The 20885-nt window shown below is 38.1% G+C and overlaps 1 protein-coding gene across 5 annotated transcripts in view; it reads right to left on the bottom strand.

Annotated features, from left to right (window-relative positions):
* The window catches only part of dzank1.L (double zinc ribbon and ankyrin repeat domains 1 L homeolog), a 33491-nt gene extending 12658 nt beyond the window's left edge, over positions 1 to 20833 (bottom strand). Inside the window, exons 1-14 of one of the 5 annotated variants that reach the window (XM_018262886.2) lie at positions 20680 to 20833; positions 18640 to 18771; positions 17348 to 17501; positions 16461 to 16578; positions 15601 to 15694; positions 15111 to 15235; positions 13037 to 13122; positions 8265 to 8382; positions 7134 to 7244; positions 4274 to 4366; positions 3441 to 3563; positions 2383 to 2544; positions 991 to 1210; positions 101 to 204 (exon numbers count right to left, since the gene is read on the bottom strand). In XM_018262886.2, the coding sequence (XP_018118375.1) occupies positions 101 to 204; positions 991 to 1210; positions 2383 to 2544; positions 3441 to 3563; positions 4274 to 4366; positions 7134 to 7244; positions 8265 to 8382; positions 13037 to 13122; positions 15111 to 15235; positions 15601 to 15694; positions 16461 to 16578; positions 17348 to 17501; positions 18640 to 18748 (1617 nt within the window). In that variant the 5' untranslated portion in view covers positions 18749 to 18771; positions 20680 to 20833. The remainder of the gene's footprint in view (positions 1 to 100; positions 205 to 990; positions 1211 to 2382; positions 2545 to 3440; positions 3564 to 4273; positions 4367 to 7133; positions 7245 to 8264; positions 8383 to 13036; positions 13123 to 15110; positions 15236 to 15600; positions 15695 to 16460; positions 16579 to 17347; positions 17502 to 18639; positions 18772 to 20679) is intronic. The other 4 variants (XM_018262887.2, XM_041562664.1, XM_041562663.1 and 1 more) reach the window with 4 other exon arrangements.
* Positions 20834 to 20885: the final 52 nt, after the last annotated feature.

The raw sequence follows: 20885 nt of genomic DNA, 5'->3' as shown, positions 1-20885 counted from the left end.
AGATAAGGACAGAAAGACTAAAGGAAAAGAGAGGGAAAGGAATAGAAAACTGGTAAAAAAATTATGCAAGAGCAAAAAAAAATTTTTTTTTTCTACTTACCCTTCCCATTCGAGGATTTCCAATTAAACTTTTAAATTCAGTATTATTCTGAGTGTAGCAGCGCAGATGAGCACAAATATGATCCAACTGCTGCCTCCAATAACCTTTTCATAAAAGCAAATGTATCCATCATTTTAAAAGAAAGTTTGAAATATATAGTGATCATGATCCTGCTAATTAACAAGGCCATTTATGGAGCTAGATGGAAGCTTAAATACGTTTTTTTTAAACCTAACTGGCCTACCAGAGAGCTAATGTAAGAAACCCATGGCTCAAATTAAAAATCTTTTCTGAAATGAACCCCTTGGCACGTCACACAATTCAGTATATATGGATGACCTCAGTCCTTCCAGCTTTGCATATATATACAATTGTAGTACAACAATTTTAAATTATTATTATTATTTGCTTACCATTATCTGACTTCCCTGCTAAGTACACTGGATGCTTGTTTAGGAAAAATGATGTTCTGAGAATTGCCGCTACACAGAACTGGAGCAAATCGTCCTGTTTTGGCTGTAAAGGGCCAATCACTTACAGAATATATTTGAAAGCATATGCCACACACTTCTGCTATGCTCAGGGCCGCCATCAGGGGGTCACAGGGGGGGACAGTTGTCCCAGGCCTGCAGGTATTTTTTTTTTTTGACCATCAATAGTTTTTTATAACTTGTGTGTGTGTGGGGGGGGGGGGGTTACCATTTTTAGCACTGATGTCTATGTGGTCTTTTAACTGTAGTGTGGAGTGGGCGGGATCTGGGGTGGGGCCCTGAAAATTTTGTTGTACAGGGCCCCGTGATTTCTAGTGGCGGCCCTGGCTATGCTGCCATGGTTGTGTCTGCCTAGAGAACAGGTGATTAAGTTTGCACACTCCATTTCTTATCTCTCACCTCTGCCTGGGCTGATGGCTGTGACAAGAGGCTTCCTATCACTCATCTTCTCCTTCTTTTCCTTTTCCAACACCAATTCTACCTCCTTTTTCTCCATGAGTTTGCCAGATGGGTAGAATAATCCAACTGTCTGTGTGCCTTTGTCTTCTTTCTCTGTTTCCAGCCTGGGCTTCGGCAATGGAACTGTAACAGGCTGCCAAGAAGCTCGATTATCAGCTTCCTGATAGAGAACAGGTAAACTATGATGGTAATAGATGTACAGAAAACATTGGACAGATCTTCCCTACCAATCACTGTTGTGGACCTATGTCAGGGAGTTGCACCGGCACTTAAAAAAATAGCCAAAATCTATAGAGTGCTCCTGAAATTTACATTACAGGTTAAAGTAAGCCATTAAACTATAAAGACCAGTTGTAAATGAATATTAATCAGATTAGAATAATAGGGTGATCTTTCCCCTTAAAGGGGGTTTTCACCTTTGAGTAAAAATTTAGTAATATGTAGAGAGTGATATTCTGAGACAATTTGCAATTGGTTTTCATTTTTTATTAATTGTGTTTTTTGAGTTATTTAGCTTTTTATTCAGCAGCTTTCCAAAGTACCCTAGCAGCCATGCATTGATTTGAATGAAAGACTGGTATATAAATAGGAGAGGACCTGAATAGGACGATGAGTAATAAAGAGTAGCAATAACAATACATTTGTAGCCTTACAGAGCGTTTGTTTTTAAATGACCCCCATTTGAAGGCTGGAAAGAGTCAAAGGAGAAGGCAAATAATTCAAACACTATAAAAAAGAAAAAATAGAAGTTCGGTTGAAAAGTTGCTTAGAATTAGCTATTCTATAATATTCTACAAATGAATTTAAAGGTGAACCACCCCTTTAAAGGAGAAGGAAAGCTACAAAGGCATTTTATTGCCAATACATAGATTAGCTGCAATAGTGGAAGCTAGAATGCTATATTTATTCTGTAGAATGTTTTACCATACCTGAGTAAAAAGTTTGTTTAGGATAGCAGCTGCAGTATTAGCTTGGTGTGACATCACTTCCTGCCTGAGTCTCTCCCTGATCACTTATAGCTCTGGCTCAGATTACTGCAGAGGGGGGGGGGAAGAGGAGCAAACTGAGCATGCTCATGCCCGGGGCAAGGAGGTTTAAGCTGAAGGCAGGAAGTCTGATACAGAAGCCCATGTGTACACAATAGAAGGAAAGACAGAGGACTCAGAGCAGCATTACTTTGAGGGTTTACTGGTATATTTAGGTGGACCTTTCTGATAAGGCTTACTTAGTTTTAACCTTTCCTTTTCATTTAATGGTGAAAATATTTCATGTTTTTAAATAAAAACATTGTAATAAGGGATAAATCAATAATTGTATTAATGTTATACTTACTGAAAATGCTTTGCGTTCTCCAGAACTTAACATCCTGTTATGCAGTGGAGAGTATCTTGCTGGGGGCTCCAAGTAACCACCGCAAGAGGCACAGAAGTTGGCGAAGGGATGATTGCTGGCACGACATTTAGAGCAAGTGAGGTAACTTTCCGAGGAACTAGGCTGAAAAATACAAAACACATTACGGATATAATAAATAAAATATATACTAAAATCCCAAGCAAACTGTAATCAAAGCAGCTGGTGATATAAACAAATCAATGCAGTGTTATGAACAATAAGCACAATGTCAGCTTTATATACTGTATTATGAACCATTTGAATCCTTAGTGCTGCATGATGTAGTACGTTGCTAGTATTTTTTGTACATTCTACCTTGACAGAGGGTTTTTCTGCTGCTCAGAACTATCACAATATCACAGTCTGTATGTGAGTGAGCGCTAGATAGCTAGGAGAAATAAGAATGCAGTATAAAAGGAATCGTAGTAGTGGGTTGTTGGTAGTTGTAGTAACACACTCTCCCAAAACCTCACTAGAGGGTGCTAGATTACTTCTTACATCCGCCACGTGTTTTGATTAAAGTTGGGTACTTACTTGAAAAAGGTCCCAAAGAGGACCGAAACGTTGGAGATGAATTTGTGAATAAAGCACATATATATATATATATATATATATATATATATACATATACACACATATATATATATATACATACATATATACATATACATACATATATACATATACATACATACATATATATATATATATACATACATATATATATATATTTATATATACATACATATATATACATATATATATACATATATATATACATACATACATATACATACATACATATACACACACACACATATATATATATATATATATATATATATATATAGATAGATAGATATAGATATAGAGATATAGATATATAATACACTGAACAGTTCCTTTAAAGGTAAGATATTTTGGAGAAAAGACCTGATCATCTATGAAACAGAGAGAGATGAATGGACAAGCAAGGTAGGTTGTAAGCAGAACTATACCTTTGCTCCGCACCAGTCACAAAATCGTGCATCAGAATGGTTCACACGGCCACATTTAGAACAAGATTGCATTTTTTCCATTTTGTTGGGAAGAGGAGGAGCAGACTCTCCACTCCATATTGCCTGTAATATAGAGGCATGAGAAAAGTGATGAAGCATTGAATAAAGAATGAACCCCATATTAGACTAGTCTATATGCCACCCCCTTTTTTTAAAGTTCGTGATAAACATACTTTTTGTATCCTCCAATTAGGACGGTTCCATTTTTAATTTTGCATTGATTAAACTAATCATTTCTGCTTTGCAAGTTTGTGGGTAGATATGAGGTTGATAAGACCAGGATGTGTTTGGAAAGATTTAGTTGCCACTGTCGTTCTGATGCGTGGCTATCAGTTCACAACAGAAACAAGATACAGAGCATGATGCTTTTCTACCATATATATTCCAGAGGAACTTTTGACATATGCAATAAAATAATCAGGTAATAAATGAGGCAATTATTGAATTTGAATTTAAAAGCACAATGAATCAGCTATATCTTTTTTTTACATTTAAATCTATAGCTCAGTATTGCTACAAAATTTTGTTTACTTTTGCATTGGTCAGTATATTTATTCAACAGATAAGCAAACTAATCTTTTCTCAATTCAGAAACTTAAGGTGATCAGCCTTCAGTTCAAACATTGGATATCACTGTGGGTCACTGAAATGTTGTGGAGTTGCAGACTGCATATCTGATTGATATGGCCATTGACTGACTGAATATCATATGTCTGATCTGATAGAGTGGATACGGCTAAAGAAAAGCCAAGAAACCATGTGGTAGACTGTACCGTTTGTGTTTCTGGTAGCCGTGCCTCACAAGTCACACAGTATTTCAAATTGATGGGATTTCCTGTTCCACAGAAACGACAGATTGTTTTGTCCTTTAAATCATAAAAACAGAAACAGGTTTCACAACATTTAAATATAACTTTTGTTTTTGTAACATTCATCTTTTTGTATACAATGTTTACATACATATATACATTCGGCCGAATCCTTCTGGCCGGCCGAACCGAATCAGAAATTTGCATATGCAAATTAGGGGCGGGGAGGGAAATCGCGTGACTTTTTGTCAGAAAACAAGGAAGTAAAAATTGTTTTCCCCCTTCCCACCCCTAATTTACAAAATTGCATATGCAAATTAGGGGCGGGAAGGGGATAACTTTTTTTACTTCCTTGTTTTCTGACAAAAAAGTCACATGATTTCCCTCCCCGCCCCTAATTTGCATATGCAAATTAGGATTCGGATTCAGTTTGGCCAGGCAGAAGGATTCATCCGAATCCTGCTGAGAAAGGCTGAATCCTGGCTGAATCCCGAACCGAATCCTGGATTCGGTGCATCCCTACCCTGTAGTGAATGGAAGAGAACAGGGTGGGCTTCCATTCCTTGCTCCATTAGGGTAGGACTACACAGGCGTTTTCTGTGCAATCCGATGCACTGCACAAAAACGCAGGCGTCAAGTCGGATGCAACAGAAGTAAGGTAAGATATAAGCAGCGGGTACAATCTGACGCACAAGGGACATCCCTGTGGATTCCGGTGTTCACCGTCACCCTTTTGGGGCCCCGGGTTCTCTGCTGCGAAACCAACCAGGAATTGGTGCCTAAAGGTAGTAACAAGTCCGTAATAAGGTACCAGCAAGGATGAGGCAAAAACGTAGTCACAAACAGGCAAAAGGATCAAGGCAGGCAGCAGGAATCAAAGTCATTAAACAGCATTTTTCAATAGAATAAATGCTTCAGCAGGGTCTGTAAACAGGAACCAGCTTGGGCACTGTTAAAATGCGACAGACCCTTTCAAAGAAGAATTGGTGCCAAAATTCAAAACTCGCGCTGAAAACTGATGCTCGGCATCACACAGCTCAGCGGCAATGCTGGAGAATTGGGGCGCCTGCACATCAACAGACAAGACACCCCGGGAGGTAAGAGACTGGGAAACCCTCTCGGCGAGGTCTTACAACCTCAGAGCTTCCCTCTAGAGACTCCCTTGGTCTGGAGGAGTGGAGGAGGGTGAGGGGCAATGTAAGAACCTCCTTGAGTGGAGGGAAGGAGAGTGCTTGTGTGCAGCTGGGAAAGAGTGTGATTCCCCCTGTGTTGGAGAGAGTTCCAAAAGGACTGGAGAGGAAGAGAGAAACCCTCCCAGGAGACTGAGTTTCTAGAGTGTGCCCTAGAGAGGATTCTGGGAGTTGTGTCCGCTGTAAGCCAGTGAGGGCTAAAAACATGAGTTTATGTGAGTTTATGTGAGGGTGTGAATTAGGACTGTGATTTCCTATGTGAACCAGTGGGCTCAAGATTTGTTTTGTGCCAAATAAAAGCCAGCAAAGATGCATTTAAACGTGCTGTCAGTATCCTTTTCTGTGCTGAAAACTGTGCCGTGGCCAGGGCCATAACTAGGGGTAGGCAGAGTAGGCACGTGCCTAGGGCATAAAGCTCTGTACTTTTTATCGCTTTTTTTTCCCGCTTCTGCGCATGAACTCCAATTCGCGCATGTGCACACAAGCACAAGTTCAAACATGCGCATGCTGAGCCGCGACTGGCTGGCTTGCCTAGGGTGCCTGGCCAGTGTGGCCCGGCTCTGCCCGTGGTTATGGGTTTCACTACCGAAAGCTCACAATATATACTGTATATATACACACACACACTACAATACCAGGACCGATGGAACTATACAATAATAAATAAATATATGACCCCTGGTATGTTATGTGTGCCCTCTATTTATACTGCAATTTCTTTAAGGGGTTTTTCACCTTCAAACGACTTGTTGCTTTCAGATAGACCAGAAATAACGACTTTTTCCAGTTATTTTCTATTTGTGACAGTTTTTCTAATATTGAAGTGTAAAGTGTAATTTTTCACCTTCTAAAGCATCTCTGGGAGGGAGGGCCGCCGACCCCCCAAAACTGTTCTAAATGGATACATTTAGTTGATACATTTCTTACCTTTGTCCCTGCTGGGCAGAATCTCTGGGTTTCATTACAGGCAGCTGTTAGAATTGATACAATAGTTGCTAATACTACAGAGATGCTGCTGAGAAATGTATCAACTAAATGTTACAAAATTGTAACAGTTTAGAGTATTTACTAAGCTGTCACTAGACGGCAATAGTGATGGGCGAATTTATTCGCCAGGCGCGAATTCGTGGCGAATTTGCGTGATTCGCCGCCAGCGAATAAATTCGCGAAACGCCTGCGAAAATTCACGGTAAAAACGGACGCCGGCGTCAAAAAATGGGCGCCGGCGTCAAAAACGAGACGCCGCCGCCGTTTCACTAATTTTTTGCAAATTCGCCCATCACTAGACGGCAACATTCAACTTTAAACTTAGATTTTGGAGCAGGCTATTTTTCCACTATTTTTTCTTCAAAAATAAAATGCCAGTTCAACCTACAATTGTTAATCAGCCCCCAAAATTAGATAATGCAAATAATAGAGACTTAGCTGTTGAGTTTACAAACAATTAGACAACATGAAAAGAAAAAGCTTTCATTCAGAATAAGAAAGTTTATTAATATAGGTATACAGTTTTTGTTAAAAAATAAAAAAAACACTAAATATTCTTTATTCTCCATTTCTTTTGGGTCCAAAAGCAAATAAACTGCACGGAAATACTTGCGTGGCATAGTCTTTACAATTTATTCATTCTTTACCTTAAAGATATTGGCGTGTGTCTTTATCTGTGGTGGCAGCAGTGCTTCACAAACGATACAAGATGGTGTGTTCATTGGCACCATACTCCTGCATTCTACACATAAACCCATCTGCAAGCAAAGTGCAGAGAAACACAAAATCAATGTTTATCAGTAGTACAGTCCATTTCCAACTAAAGGTTATCCAGAATGCTAGGGACCTGGGGTTTTCCGGTTAAGGGATCCTTCCATAATTTGGATCTCCATACCTAAAGTCTACTAAGAAATCATATAAACATTAAATAAATCCAATAAGATTGTTTTGCCTCTAATAAGGATTAATTATATCTTAGTTGGGATCAAGTACAAGATACGGTTTTATTATTACAGAGCAAAAGGAAATCATTTTTAAACATTTGAATTCTTTGTGTATAATGAAGTCTATGGGAGACAACCTTTCTGTAATTTGTCAATTAGATTGACTCTTTAATGCTTTTTATGCCACTGCTATACAGCATAATTATATCTATTAGTCATGCACCAAATCCACTATTTGGGATTTGGCCAAATCACTGAATTCTTCATGAAAGATTCTGCCAAACATCAAACCAAACCTGAAACCTAACTGCATATGCAAATTAGGGACGGAAGGGAAAAAGTGGAAAAAACCCCCACATTTTTTTACTTCCTTGTTTTGTGACAAAAAGTTATATGATTTCCCTTCCTGCATATGCAAATTAGGATTCAGTTAGGCCATGCACGAGGATTTGGCCGAATTTTAATCCTGCTGAAATAGTCCAAATCCTGGCCAAATACCAAACCGAATCCTGGATTTGTTGTATCCCTGCTATCTATCTATCTATCTATCTATCTATCTATCTATCTATCTATCTATCTATCTGTGTATATATACATATTTACACCTCTGCTTTGTACTGGTGAAGAGTAACAGCATATTGCATTTAAATGTTTAGAAACCCCTTTTTTTGGCTTACTGGTCCTTTAGTACAATGTCTGTGTCTATAAAAAGGGAATTGCTGAGGATAGCCCACTATCGCAGTCTGAGTTTAACTATTTGAAAAGATGTATTGAAGTGAGAAATTGTGTTCTCTCTAATATTTTCTCTGTAGTACTGCACTTCCACTAAATTACCTGAGCTCCTTCAGGGGGTGGCACACGGGGCCCTGGTACTGGTGGAACAGGAGCACCGCATTCTTGACAAAATTGGGCAAATGGGTCAGATGGACGATTGGCCAAACAGTGAGGACACCTGGAAGATTTGAAAGGGGTAGGAAATTAAAATTCAATATTGCTCCTGCTTCTAAAATCAAGAAAGCCAATTATAAATATATTTTCAGTTACTATGAATATTTAATTTAATATTTAATACTATGAATATATTATTTATATTTGCTAATTTGACCCGTAATATCCTTTATCTAATCTAACTTCCCTTGCAACAAGTATACATTTACAGATTCTGTATGTTTCTTTGAAATATCCTCTTTAATTGGTAGATTGATAACACAATGGCAGTCTAGACTTGAATGGGAGACCTACAACCTGAAAGTGTAACTACTGGTACTCTGGGGCGTTTCCCATTAAAGTCAATGGGAGGCAACAGGGATTTTTGGCACCCAGTAAACAGTTATATAGACTGGACAGCTTTAGCTATAAAAATCACACATTATATCTGTACTTGTGATGAAACATTTATTGCTCCTGCTTCTAAAATCAAGAAAGCCAATTATAAATATATTTTCAGTTACTATGAATATTTAATTTAATATTTAATACTATGAATATATTATTTATATTTGCTAATTTGACCCGTAATATCCTTTATCTAATCTAACTTCCCTTGCAACAAGTATACATTTACAGATTCTGTATGTTTCTTTGAAATATCCTCTTTAATTGGTAGATTGATAACACAATGGCAGTCTAGACTTGAATGGGAGACCTACAACCTGAAAGTGTAACTACTGGTACTCTGGGGCGTTTCCCATTAAAGTCAATGGGAGGCAACAGGGATTTTTGGCACCCAGTAAACAGTTATATAGACTGGACAGCTTTAGCTATAAAAATCACCCATTATATCTGTACTTGTGATGAAACATTTCTGACTAGTAAAAATGTATGAGATATAGGGATGTACCGAATCCACTATTTTAGGATTCGGCCGAATCCCAAATCCTTTGTGAAAAACTCTTTTGAATAACTAACCAAATCCACATTTGCAAATAATTTGCATATGTAAATTAGGGAGAAAGAGAACCGTGCACACAGCGCATGGTTAAGAATTTTTCAATTTCCTTGTAAAAGTCACGATTTTTTTAATTCGTTTTAACCAGGCACTTGGATTAGTCGGAATCCAAATCCTGCTGAAAAAGGTTGAACCGTGGCCGAATCCTGATTAGAATCCTGGATTAGCTGCATCCCTAATGAAATATCAATGCAAACTTAATTATAGTTTTTGGGATTGGTACAATTAGGGGGTTATTTATCAAAATCTGAAAATATCTCATTATTTTCTGAAATCTACTCCAACCAAATCCGCAAGGGTTATTCCCTCTTATTTATCAAGGGATTTTCCGGAAAATTTCTTGTGCAGGAAAAAAACTAGAAAAATTCACACATTTTTCGGATTTTTGCCCGAAAACCACAACATTTTCAGATTATTGCACGAAACCAAGCACAGATCAGGATATCTTTGAGACTTCCCCGTTGACTTAAATACGTCCTCGGCAGGTCTGAGATGCTGGATTTTCTGGTTCTGACTTTTTCAATCCTCGGGGTATAATAAATGCTGAAAAATGTGCACTAAAAATTTGGATTTTATAGAAAAAAAAACTTGAATTTTTGGCATTCGAACTTTAATAAATAACCCCTTAGACTTGGCAAACATTTTAAACTACATTATATCTAGAACCAAACTGTCTCTAGGACCAAAACACACAAGGATTACTTTGTAAAGAAGCAAAAAGTAAAAAACCTAATTGCTGTGCTTAGACAGTAAACCTTCACAAATGAAGCACCGCCCCACATTGGTTTTGGTTGGCACAGAAAGCCGCACCATCCAGGTATTCAGGGTGCACCACCTGACACCCTGAACAAAAAGATTTTGTCACAAGGTATACATTAAGGGCATAGGTCAATATGTGCATATTGCTTTCCTTCTTTGTAATTATGTAGTATTGTGAGAATGCTTGAGTAATACGTGGGGAAATCTAAGCACACTAACCATCTTTTACTGTAGTGATCCTAGCCATGAGCTATTATAAATGCCTTTGCTATACAGTGAAATCTTGAGATGGTTTCCTTTATGTATTCGTGGGTGATAGATCCAATTCTGCTTTGTGAGTTTGCATCCAAAGCAATGGACACTGACATTAAGGGGCTGATTCACTATGGGTCGAATATCGAGGGTTAATTAACCCTCGATATTCGACTAGGAATTGAAATCCTTCGACTTCGAATATTGAAGTCGAAGGATTTAGCGCAAATTCTGCGATCGTACGATCGAAGGATTATTCCTTCGATCGAACGATTAAATCCTTCGATCAAAAAAAACTTAGGCAAGCCTATGGGGACCTTCCCCATAGGCTAACATTGACTTCGGTAGCTTTTATCTGCCGAACTAGGGGGTCGAAGTTTTTTTTAAAGAGACAGTACTTCGACTATCGAATGGTCGAATAGTCGAACGATTTTTACTTCGAATCCTTCGATTCGAAGTCGTAGTCGAAGGTCGAAGTAGCCCATTCGATGGTCGAAGTAGCCCAAAAAATACTTCGAAATTCGAAGTTTTTTTTACTTCGAATCCTTCACTCGAATTTAGTGAATCGGCCCCTTAGTAAGAGTGGCCTTTAATGAAACTCAAGGAAAGTGCATATTTTCCTTTTCAGCCTATTCTAAATAACTAACCAGAGTTCAAATATTTGTATTTTTTGGTGTTCCATTACCAGCCAAGTAGAAATGTCAGGTTTTCCGCTCAAAGATATGCTTCAAGAAGTAAAAGGCTTTCACTGTACCCACTAGTACAACCCATAATATGATACAATCTAGCAAACCATTTGCCAGCCATTGGAGTAAATGAATTGTAGCCAACTATTTGCTCTAAATTATGATAATGAAGATAATGCAGTAATGATTGTATGTGTATAAAACTTGATGATTTGCTGCCCTCAACTGGGTGTTTTTAATAACTGCAAAATGTTTGATGCCTAAAAAAAAGGTGTAAAATAAAAGGTGAATAAAGTACCCCTTACTGTAAAATATAAACATATTATGGGCAAATTTATTAAAGGTTGAGTTTTCAAGGGTATTTTTCAGGCAAAACTTTTTTTAAACTAACATTTTTTGAGATTTATTATATCGTAAAGCTGGGAATAGCTTGAATCCTAAAATACTCCAGCTTAAACCTATTGAGGTTACGTAGAAGTCAATGGCAGAGGTCCCTTCAATCATTTTTTTTGGCAAAAACTCAATTGTCCGTTTTCTAGTTGTTCCCCTCAAATTCAAGGATTCAAGTTTTTTTCCATTCGAGTTTTTTTTTTAAAATCAGAAAACCTTCCATTTGTGAGTTCATTCAAGGTATAAAAAAACCTCACAAACCTCTTAAACGTGATCTTTGATAAACAACCCCCTAAAAGTCACCAAGGAGTTCCATGACTATATAAAAGCAAGAGGCCAAGTGCTCTTATAAAGGTTACTACTACTACGAGGTAACTTCTAATATCCTCATATTTCACAAAAGGGGGTACTTTATTTATTATAATACACAAGTTTCAGTGAGTCACATGAAATTTCATACAGTTCTGTTTTTTTACATCACTTTTCTTATGCAGAATTTTACACCCTAAGCTGGGAAGATAAAATAGAAACTGACAAAACTTAAAGGTGATGAACATCCTGTAGGCTACAGGGCCAAATCTGGGAAAGGCTATATTAACTGTTTCTATTGCTAATAATATGTTTTCCAAAGTTTTGTGATAGACCATACAGCCCATACAGACCTTAGCTGGGGCTGAACCTGTTCAGGACTTGAGCTTGGACCAAAACAAACTAGTAACCTATATAGATGTCAGCATTATTTTCACTAATTCAATGTAACAAAAGTTTTTTAGAATGCCCCAAAATAGTGACTAGATTCAATTTGTGAGGGAGTTTATCAATGGCATTACAGTCCTAAAATATATACAATAAAATCTCTTTGGCACTGTTCAGGAAAAGCAAAAGCAAACCCAAGCACTGTCAGCATGAATGCTCCATGTGGCCCAGTCATCCTGCTACAGGCCATGCTCAAAGCTGACACCCACTACTTTGAAGAATAGCACTAACACATTTTTCTTATGTTATAAATTAAGAAACCTACCTTTAATTAATAGCAAGCACTCATAGAAGCACTTAAGTAAAAAACAAAAATAAATGAAAGTTAAGCACTGAAGAGAAGAAGGTGGGAGGAGAGAGTGGAGGGGATGTGACTGCAGGATAGCAATTTGAGTAGCTATGGTAAAACTGCCAGGAAGAGGTATATTAGGGCAGAGCAGAGGTGATTTTTTTATTGCACCCCCAACCTTATGGTCAGGCAATATCCATGGACAAGCAAATATTACAACTTAATACTGAATGGTTTACTGTATCAGCATTCAATGGCAGCAAATAAAAAGAGATTATGAAAAAGAAAGATGTATTTTAGAAGAAACTAAACAATATCATAGACCTCATATTATACTTCAATAGGGCCTTCCATATAATGCTCAGTTTACAACCTGAAATGGTAAATTCGTAATCTGAATAAAAAATCAGTGTACATTAATAATCCCTTGTAATGCTCTTTATACCCTTGTGCATGCCCCTACCCCCCCCCCCCACACACACACACACCGCAATACTCTTATTCCCCAGTAAAAGCATAAACTTACTTAAGGAAATCAGTTGCTCTCTGGATTCTCATTGTCTGAGTACTTGTCAGACTCTTTCTAACAATCCCTTCCACATTGCTATTCAGCTGAAATGACATAAAATACAGTATAAAGAAAGAATTGTTCAGTGTACCTTCCTAAAAAAGCAATACGTTTTCCGAACGAAAGAGGTGTGATTACCAAAATAATGTGTTATAGAAATGAAAAGAAGTAAAACCCCTCTCTATTCAATTGGCCACCAATTAAAGAAAATTCAAGTATTAGTGCAGCAGTGTCAGAGTTTATTAACAGTTTCGTTAACGGTTACTAACCCAGTGTTGCTTCAATTATTGGGCAGCCATTGCTGGGTTACCCAATAAAGTGCTATGTGCTAGGTGCTAATAATTCATTAGCAATTAAAAATCATGTAACAGGATTAATTAATATTGTGCTATAAAGTGCTAGTGCTTCAAATGAAATTAAGAAGTTAACTTAAATAACCAGGATTAAATTGACCCAGGTGAGATTAAAGTTAATTCATTATTATATATCACACATTAAAATCCATTCATTATAGAAGATTGTAAATAACTGATTAACTGTTAAAAAGTAAACTTTACTAAATTCATTAAAATTGCTGCAAATCAATTAAGGTAATCTTTGAAGACTGCATGAAAATTGGTGAGTAATAATTAATCCATACACCCCCGTTAAAGTTATAGGGTGTTAAAAAACGTTTGCATAAAATTATTCAAAGGAGACCAGCATTGAAAGAGAAAGGAGGAATAGGAAAATTGTTAGAGGTGGAGAAGTCCCAAGTTCTAGCTGCCTGTATTTTTCTAAGTCTGGGACCCCACACGGAGGAGAAAGTAGGTCACTGGGGACTGTAGTCTCAATTTTACCTTGCTATCTTATAATTCGGAGAGCTAATCTTCCCTATAAAACTACAAATCCCACAGTGCCATTGGATAACAGGTAAGATTATAAAAGAAGAATCAATGCGGTCGCAAAGGTTTAAAATCAATAGGAAATTATTTTGCAATAGTAAAAATAAGGAAAGCGCCCAGGAGACTTCACAAAAAGCGCTTCCCAGTGTGCCAACACGTGTTTCGCCTGCTGGCTTTGTCAAGGCAAAATCTCCTGTACAGTATTCAAAGTTATTACAAAAGGTGTACACTTCTAGGAGATGCCCCTCATTATTTCTTTCAATCTGTCACTCTTAGTACATTACAATTACACCTAAAACATGCTTTTATTTACAATTATCACCAAATTACTTTTCCAACAATAAACAGATTAGTATTGGGGCACACCTAATTGTGTGAACAAAACATTCCTCTTTGCTCTAAGACCCATAGTAGTGAAAGAGGTGACATACAACAAGAGAGAGCATAAAAGTACTGTGGCAAAAGAGTAAGGGGCACATTCACTAATCTCGGGTGAATGAATAGAGGGAAAAAACTCCAATTTTGAGGTGTTTTTTGTGCTCCTTGACTATCGAATTGGCGTAAATTAGAATGATTCGTCTATTCGATAGTCGAAGTACTGTCTCTTTTAAAAATCATTCGACTGCCTACTTCGCCAGATTAAACCTACCGAATTTTTTTAAAAGCCTATGGGAAAGTTCCATAGGTTTTTTTTCGAAGTTTTTGATCAAATAAAAAGGCATTCGATCATTCGATTGAATGAAAATCCTTCGATCGAATATTCAATCGCTCGACTATTCGTCAGGCGAATATTCGCCCATTCGACTATTCGCCAGCGCGTAAATTCGCCCGAATTCCCTATTCGATTCTATTCCCCAGACGAATTTCGAGGGATTTAACCCCTCGAAATTCGACCCTTGATACATCTGCCCCTAAGTGTAAGTGGAAACATTTTTTAAATAACATCTTTGTTTACCAAGTATTATTTTCTTCATTGAGTGTGCATCCCCTCTCTATTCTTATATATAGCAAAAGTGTAACATGTCTGTGCCAGTTTTTCTGTGTCGCAGCTGGGCTGTTAAAACCGTTCCAGGGGTTTCACAAAGGAGTACGTTAATCCATGATTGTTCTGTGCAATATGCAAACTGATAAAGGCTAATTCTTTGTACCTGTGATCTTTGGGTCGGAGGAGCTGATATTGGTTCCTCCATTTGGCTTGATTTTCCTAAGCGACTATTCATAAATCGTGGACCCTTGAACGACCTACGGTTAATCCTTTCATCTACCTTAGGACCTAAATGATGCAAAAAAAAGTGTTATGCAAGAGAAGTCAAAATTATTACTAGACACATCCTAACGTCACAGCTTCTAGAAATGTCACAAGCTAATTCCATTCACTTACCTAACTATCCCCTATGTTTTGGTGTACAGCTAAAAAGGAATCTCCACTAAAAAACTGTAATTTGTCTAAGCAATGTTTCCAATATACTTCAAACTAAACATTTTCAATGATTTTAAAGATTTTTTTATAAATGTAATTGCTGTTAAAGCTTTTAAACTATTTCCCAAAAATGGCAGACCAAAACACTGCCCTGTCTTCCTTTTGCACTACCCTAGATGTTCTAGGCAAAATATCAATGAGTCACTAAAATGATATACCATTAGTTTGTACTGTTTCATCCCATGCAGATATTTTCTCCACTGCTTCATTCTTCTTTTGGCTTTTGAGAGAGGAAAAGCCGTTTTCAATATCCTACAAGGAAAGTTATTTACAGTTATGGATTAGAATGGAGAGAGAAACTTCAGAAATCATAATGGGTCATTTAAGAGTCAGAAAACTGTATCAAAATGCAAAAAACGGACGTAATCTGACCAGTGGCTGACCAGTGAAAATTTGTACTGCAGCTCATGCTGGATTTTTTAATCAGGGGGTGCCTGTATTGAACCTCAGTACCCACCTCCTGCTGCAGGGGAATTTTAGTCCCCAAGAGCTTGCTCTGGAGACTTGCTGCAAAATTGCCTTTACATCCAACAAAACCCCAGCAGAGTCCCATGACTTGTATAAAAGCAAAAGTTTAAATGTCATTATATTTTACACTAGGCCGGGAGTCCCAATGTGACCTCATTCAATACACTTTATTGTGGAGTACAAAATAGCATATATAGCTATATAGAAAATTGCAGGTATTTGTCTGAAACTTATGCATGAGTGAACTAAAGAATATTTAGTAAATATAACACCCGGTGGTGAAAAAGATGCATAGCTTCATGTAATGAGTCTAATTGAATATAAGGAATAATAAGTACTTGACTTTTAATCATGTAATCATGTGTTGCCAGTGTCCCATCTGGGTGTTTAAGCTTTTATGTATGGCTACTGTATCATAGTGACATAGCCTAAATTTACCAGTGAATGCAGTATTTATGGTATAATATATCTTTCTATCTATCGATCTATCCCCACACACACACATATTCAAGGAGAGCCCCTCCCTATTATAAGGTATGGAATACAATACCTGCTTGGAGAGATCTTTAAGGAAGTTCTCATCATTGTCTTCATCAGATGAATCTATTTCTGGTTGTACGTATTCCACTATGAACACTTTTGTTACTGTCCCACTTTCTCGGCCATCTCTAAAAAAATTACATAACAGCTGAAAACAAATCATTTCTATAAACCACCTAAATCTTCAGATATTAAGCAGCATTCTGAGAGCATCTTTACAAAAAAACTCACTTATTTCATTTGCCTCAGAGTCCCACCTAGGGGGTTATTTAGCAATTTTCGAATTTTAGAGTTTCATATACCTCAAATGAACTCGAATGAACTCACAACTGGAATGGTTACTTATTTTAAAAAAAAACTTGACTGTAAAAAACAACCCGAAAACTCAAATTGATTGAGTTTTCAGCGGGAAAAAAGCTTGAACCACTAAATCCATCCGAGTTTTCAGGGGAAAAAAACAAACTTGAACATCATGAAATGGTTCAAGGGACCTCTGCCATTGACTCCTACATGACCTTGACAGGTTTTAGATGGTGTATTTTTGGATTTGAGCTATTTCCAGGGTTGGGGTATAATAAATCTCAAAAATTGTAAGTTTTTTTAACCTGAAAAAAATTGACAAAAAAACCCAACTCCAAAACTTGAATTTTCATGGAAAACACAACCTGTACCTTAATAAATCTGCCCCATAGTGTACTACTACAAGTACTCTTGTATTCCCACTATAAGGCTCATGGTGCTCAGGAGTGTGTTATGGCTCCAAAACTGGCCTGTGTTCATGTAACAGAGTACAAGTTTTTCAGATTGTCTCAAATGAGTCAGAAATTGAATGGCTGTTTGTCCAATTTTGTGTTCAATGCAAACAGTTTGTAAAATTGTATTCAAGAAGAGACCTACCTACTAACAGCTAGTGCTTTGACAGTTATTTTGCCATCCGGCAACATAAAGGGGCCTTTGTATTTTAATGTGTTATTCTCTCTGAAGCCAACTTTCTTATACAGTTCTGGTTTGCTTCCATCTAGTGTGAAGTAAATGGTCACTTCAGGAGAATCTGTAGAAAGAAGGAAGACATTTACAGGTGCCAGCTTTACATTTCTAAAGAGAAATAGACTCCTAAGAGTATCTCTAAAATATGTTGTAGAGTTAATTGAAACCAAGATGGCTGCTATTTAAGAGAGATGCTATGTACAAAGCTTATTGATAACTTTGTCACTCACAATATCGCTTTGTCTGTTTTGCTAAAAGCAATGAGCTACAAAGAACAGCACCGTCAACTATGATTTATGCTGCTGACTAAGCAATTGATTTAAATTTGAATAAGTCTAGATGGTGTCTCCCAGAAATTGCATTTTAAATGCAACAGGTAAAGCCTTATAACATTTTTACGGTAAATGTTATTAATTTTAACAACAACACAAACAGACCAACACAATACAGTGTCTGATAAACTGGCATAGGGTTAGGTTCAGGTCGAGTGCAGCCTTATACAGACAGCAGAGTACAATCACTTAAAGTTATAGTTGTTGATAAGTATGAGACTTTATTTAGTTGTATAAAGCAGGTCGCATCCACATTAAAAGCACAGGCTAAGTGTCCAGGGAGTCCTGATCGAACCAGTCCCCCCAAATCTTATCAAACCATATGCCCACCTCATTTCTTTTGAGTTTCTTTGGCTCCATCCACAAACTGTCTCCAAAAGGTTAAGGGATGGTCCCCCCGTCCAGAATATAATCACTACTTTTTTAGCATAGAACATGAGCATGCGTAACAGCACTCTTGCTGAGTTGTTGGGTAGTACCTCATCTATTATCCCTAGCAAACAAACTGCTGGGTCCACTATCTGTGGCGTGCCTAGTTCATTCACTAGGGTCTCCATTATTTTAGACCAAAATTCTTGTAACATATTAAGTAATACATAGTAAGTAAGGTTGAAAAAAAGACACCTGTCCATCAAGTTCAACCTTTTAACTTTTTTTAACCTGCCTAACTGCCAGTTGATCCAGATGAAGGCAAAAATCCCATCTGAAGCCTCTCCAATTTGCCTCAGAGGGGGAAAAAAATCCTTCCTGACTCCAAAATGGCAATCGGACTAGTCCCTGGATCAGGGGGACAGGACCAGGCCATATGGATGTAATTGCCTCTTTTCTTGCCTCTATTCAATTGTGTTTTGACTCATATGCCATCCTTACCCGATTTTATTTCAATTGGCGTATTGGAATCAATCTCATATTTGCTTCTGCCAGGGAGAGGAACACGTAATGGTATAATCTGAGGTACAGCTATGGAGCCAGCAGTCATTATTTGGGTGCAGGTGAATTGACCTGCAAAGAAAATATGAGTTTGAACGTAAGCAGAAATGAAGAGAAGTTGGAAGCCCAAGCTAATTTAAAAAAAATAAATTTTGTGATCCTGCCCTGGTTAAAAAAACACAGTGTAAATCCAGGTTTTATGACCTAAATCCCTCCAGTTAAACTAATGCCAAAACTACATTATTGTCAAAATTTTGTTTCAAAGGGTACCCTTATATCTATCATGGCAGGAGGTTAAGGGGTCTGGAAAAGATAAGACTTGGTTATATATTGGAATGCACCATGTATGGGACCGTGTGTGAGACAGCACTCAGGCGCCCACATATAATGACAAAACTAAATCATAATGATGTCATCATGCGAATAAACAAACAATACAGAGTTAAATAATTGGGATAAGGAAGCATCAGAACGTTAAAAGAAGTGTAATGTGCTTATGGTGAGATAAACGGAGTAAAAAAACAAAACAATGTATGAAACATCATAGAGTAACCACAGAACAACATTACTGACAGTGGTGTAATTAGATGTTACTGGGCCCCACAGCCAATTAATTTTAGGGCCCCTAACATATCCAGAGGGTATCCTGTTTTACCAATATATGTTGACATTTCTCATTAATTAGGGCCTCATTGGGGAGTTTGGATGATGGGCAGGCACCACTCCGGAACACCAAATCAAACAGTCAATGGAATCCAGGAGCCAAAATTATGAATAGTAGAAAAAAGTCTTTATTTTACATTGTATATAAAAACTAAAAGCCTGACGCGTTTCGTGTCCTTCCTGGACTCTTAAACATAGGCTGTGATTAAGTGTCCAGGAGGGACACGAAACGCGGCAGGCTTTTAATTTTTTATATACAATGTAAAATAAAGACTTTTTTCTACTATTCATAGTTTTGTCTCTTGGATTCCATTGACTGTTTGATTTGGTGTTCCGGAGTGGTGCGTGCCCGTCATCCAAACTTTTCTTGTGTTGCTCCCCTTTGCTGAAGGTCTGGGGCATGAGCACCCGGACCCACCATGGAAAGTGGTAAGCTTGTCCTTTTATCTGAATTATCCATGCTTCCTATGACCCTTATAGGGCCTCATTGGACCCCTATACCTCCTGGGCCCCCCTGCAGCCCCAGGGTCTGCTTCCTCTCTAGTTACGCCCCTGATTACTTATTAAATGTGGTTGGCAAAGACAAGCATTTAGAAACCATGGGTTAAAGAAACAAGTGCCCACAGGGAGTCGCACGCTTCTTAAGATCGAAGATGTCAGCCTCAGGGTTGCCATGGTAATGCAAGCTTGCGTTCTTATGTCCCAACTGGGCGTGTGAGAGCATAAAGGTAAGGCAAACATATGGCTTGCTGAGTTTGGAAAATGCCTTACTAGGTATGATCCAGTATGTAACTGTATCCCTGTGCTCAAACAACACCTTAGCTACACATACAGGCTACAACTATGTCATTTGCTGGATTACACATGCCGGAACATATGGAACAACACTAAAGTAGAATAATGGTATCCTCACTTCATCTTAAGGGAGACAGCACCCCAATAGCATAGGTTCTTGGTTTTCACAAATCCTGCTGTTATGTATTTGCATAAACTGTGTTACATTTTATAAAGTTAACTGATCTATAAAGTTAATTGCGCACGCGCGTTCTCGTTTGCGCACAGAGGCGCACGCGCGTCCTCGATTGCGCACGGAGGCGCACGCGCGTCCCCGATTGCGCACGGCGGCGCAATGTGGTCAGCCGGATTGCCAGGGGCTCCCTGCACTGCTCAGAAATACTTTTTTTATTGGCCAAGCAGCCATAAAGCCGATTTGAAAGGGAACATTGCTTCCCTAGCCGGCTCTACTAAACATTGCGAGCTGTAACCTATAGATCCTTATTAGAGCACAGTCAGAGAATAATAGTACCCTCGATTTACCTTGATATATATATTTATACCGTGATATACTCCAGCGCAGCCTTTTCCCACCTCTCCGTCACTAGAGACGCGTTGCGGTTGCGGTGAAAACCTGCTTCCCGGCGCTGTTCCGCGATTTCATTAGTCAACTTTGGCTGCCTAGCAACCACAGATGCGAAGATGACGCGAAGCGAAGTTTAGCCCATGTTTCTCCATACACTCAATGC

Source organism: Xenopus laevis, chromosome 5L (genome assembly GCF_017654675.1).
Source record: "Xenopus laevis strain J_2021 chromosome 5L, Xenopus_laevis_v10.1, whole genome shotgun sequence".
Classification (NCBI taxonomy): Eukaryota; Metazoa; Chordata; class Amphibia; order Anura; family Pipidae; genus Xenopus; species Xenopus laevis.
This window is presented reverse-complemented; position numbering and strand designations above follow the sequence as displayed.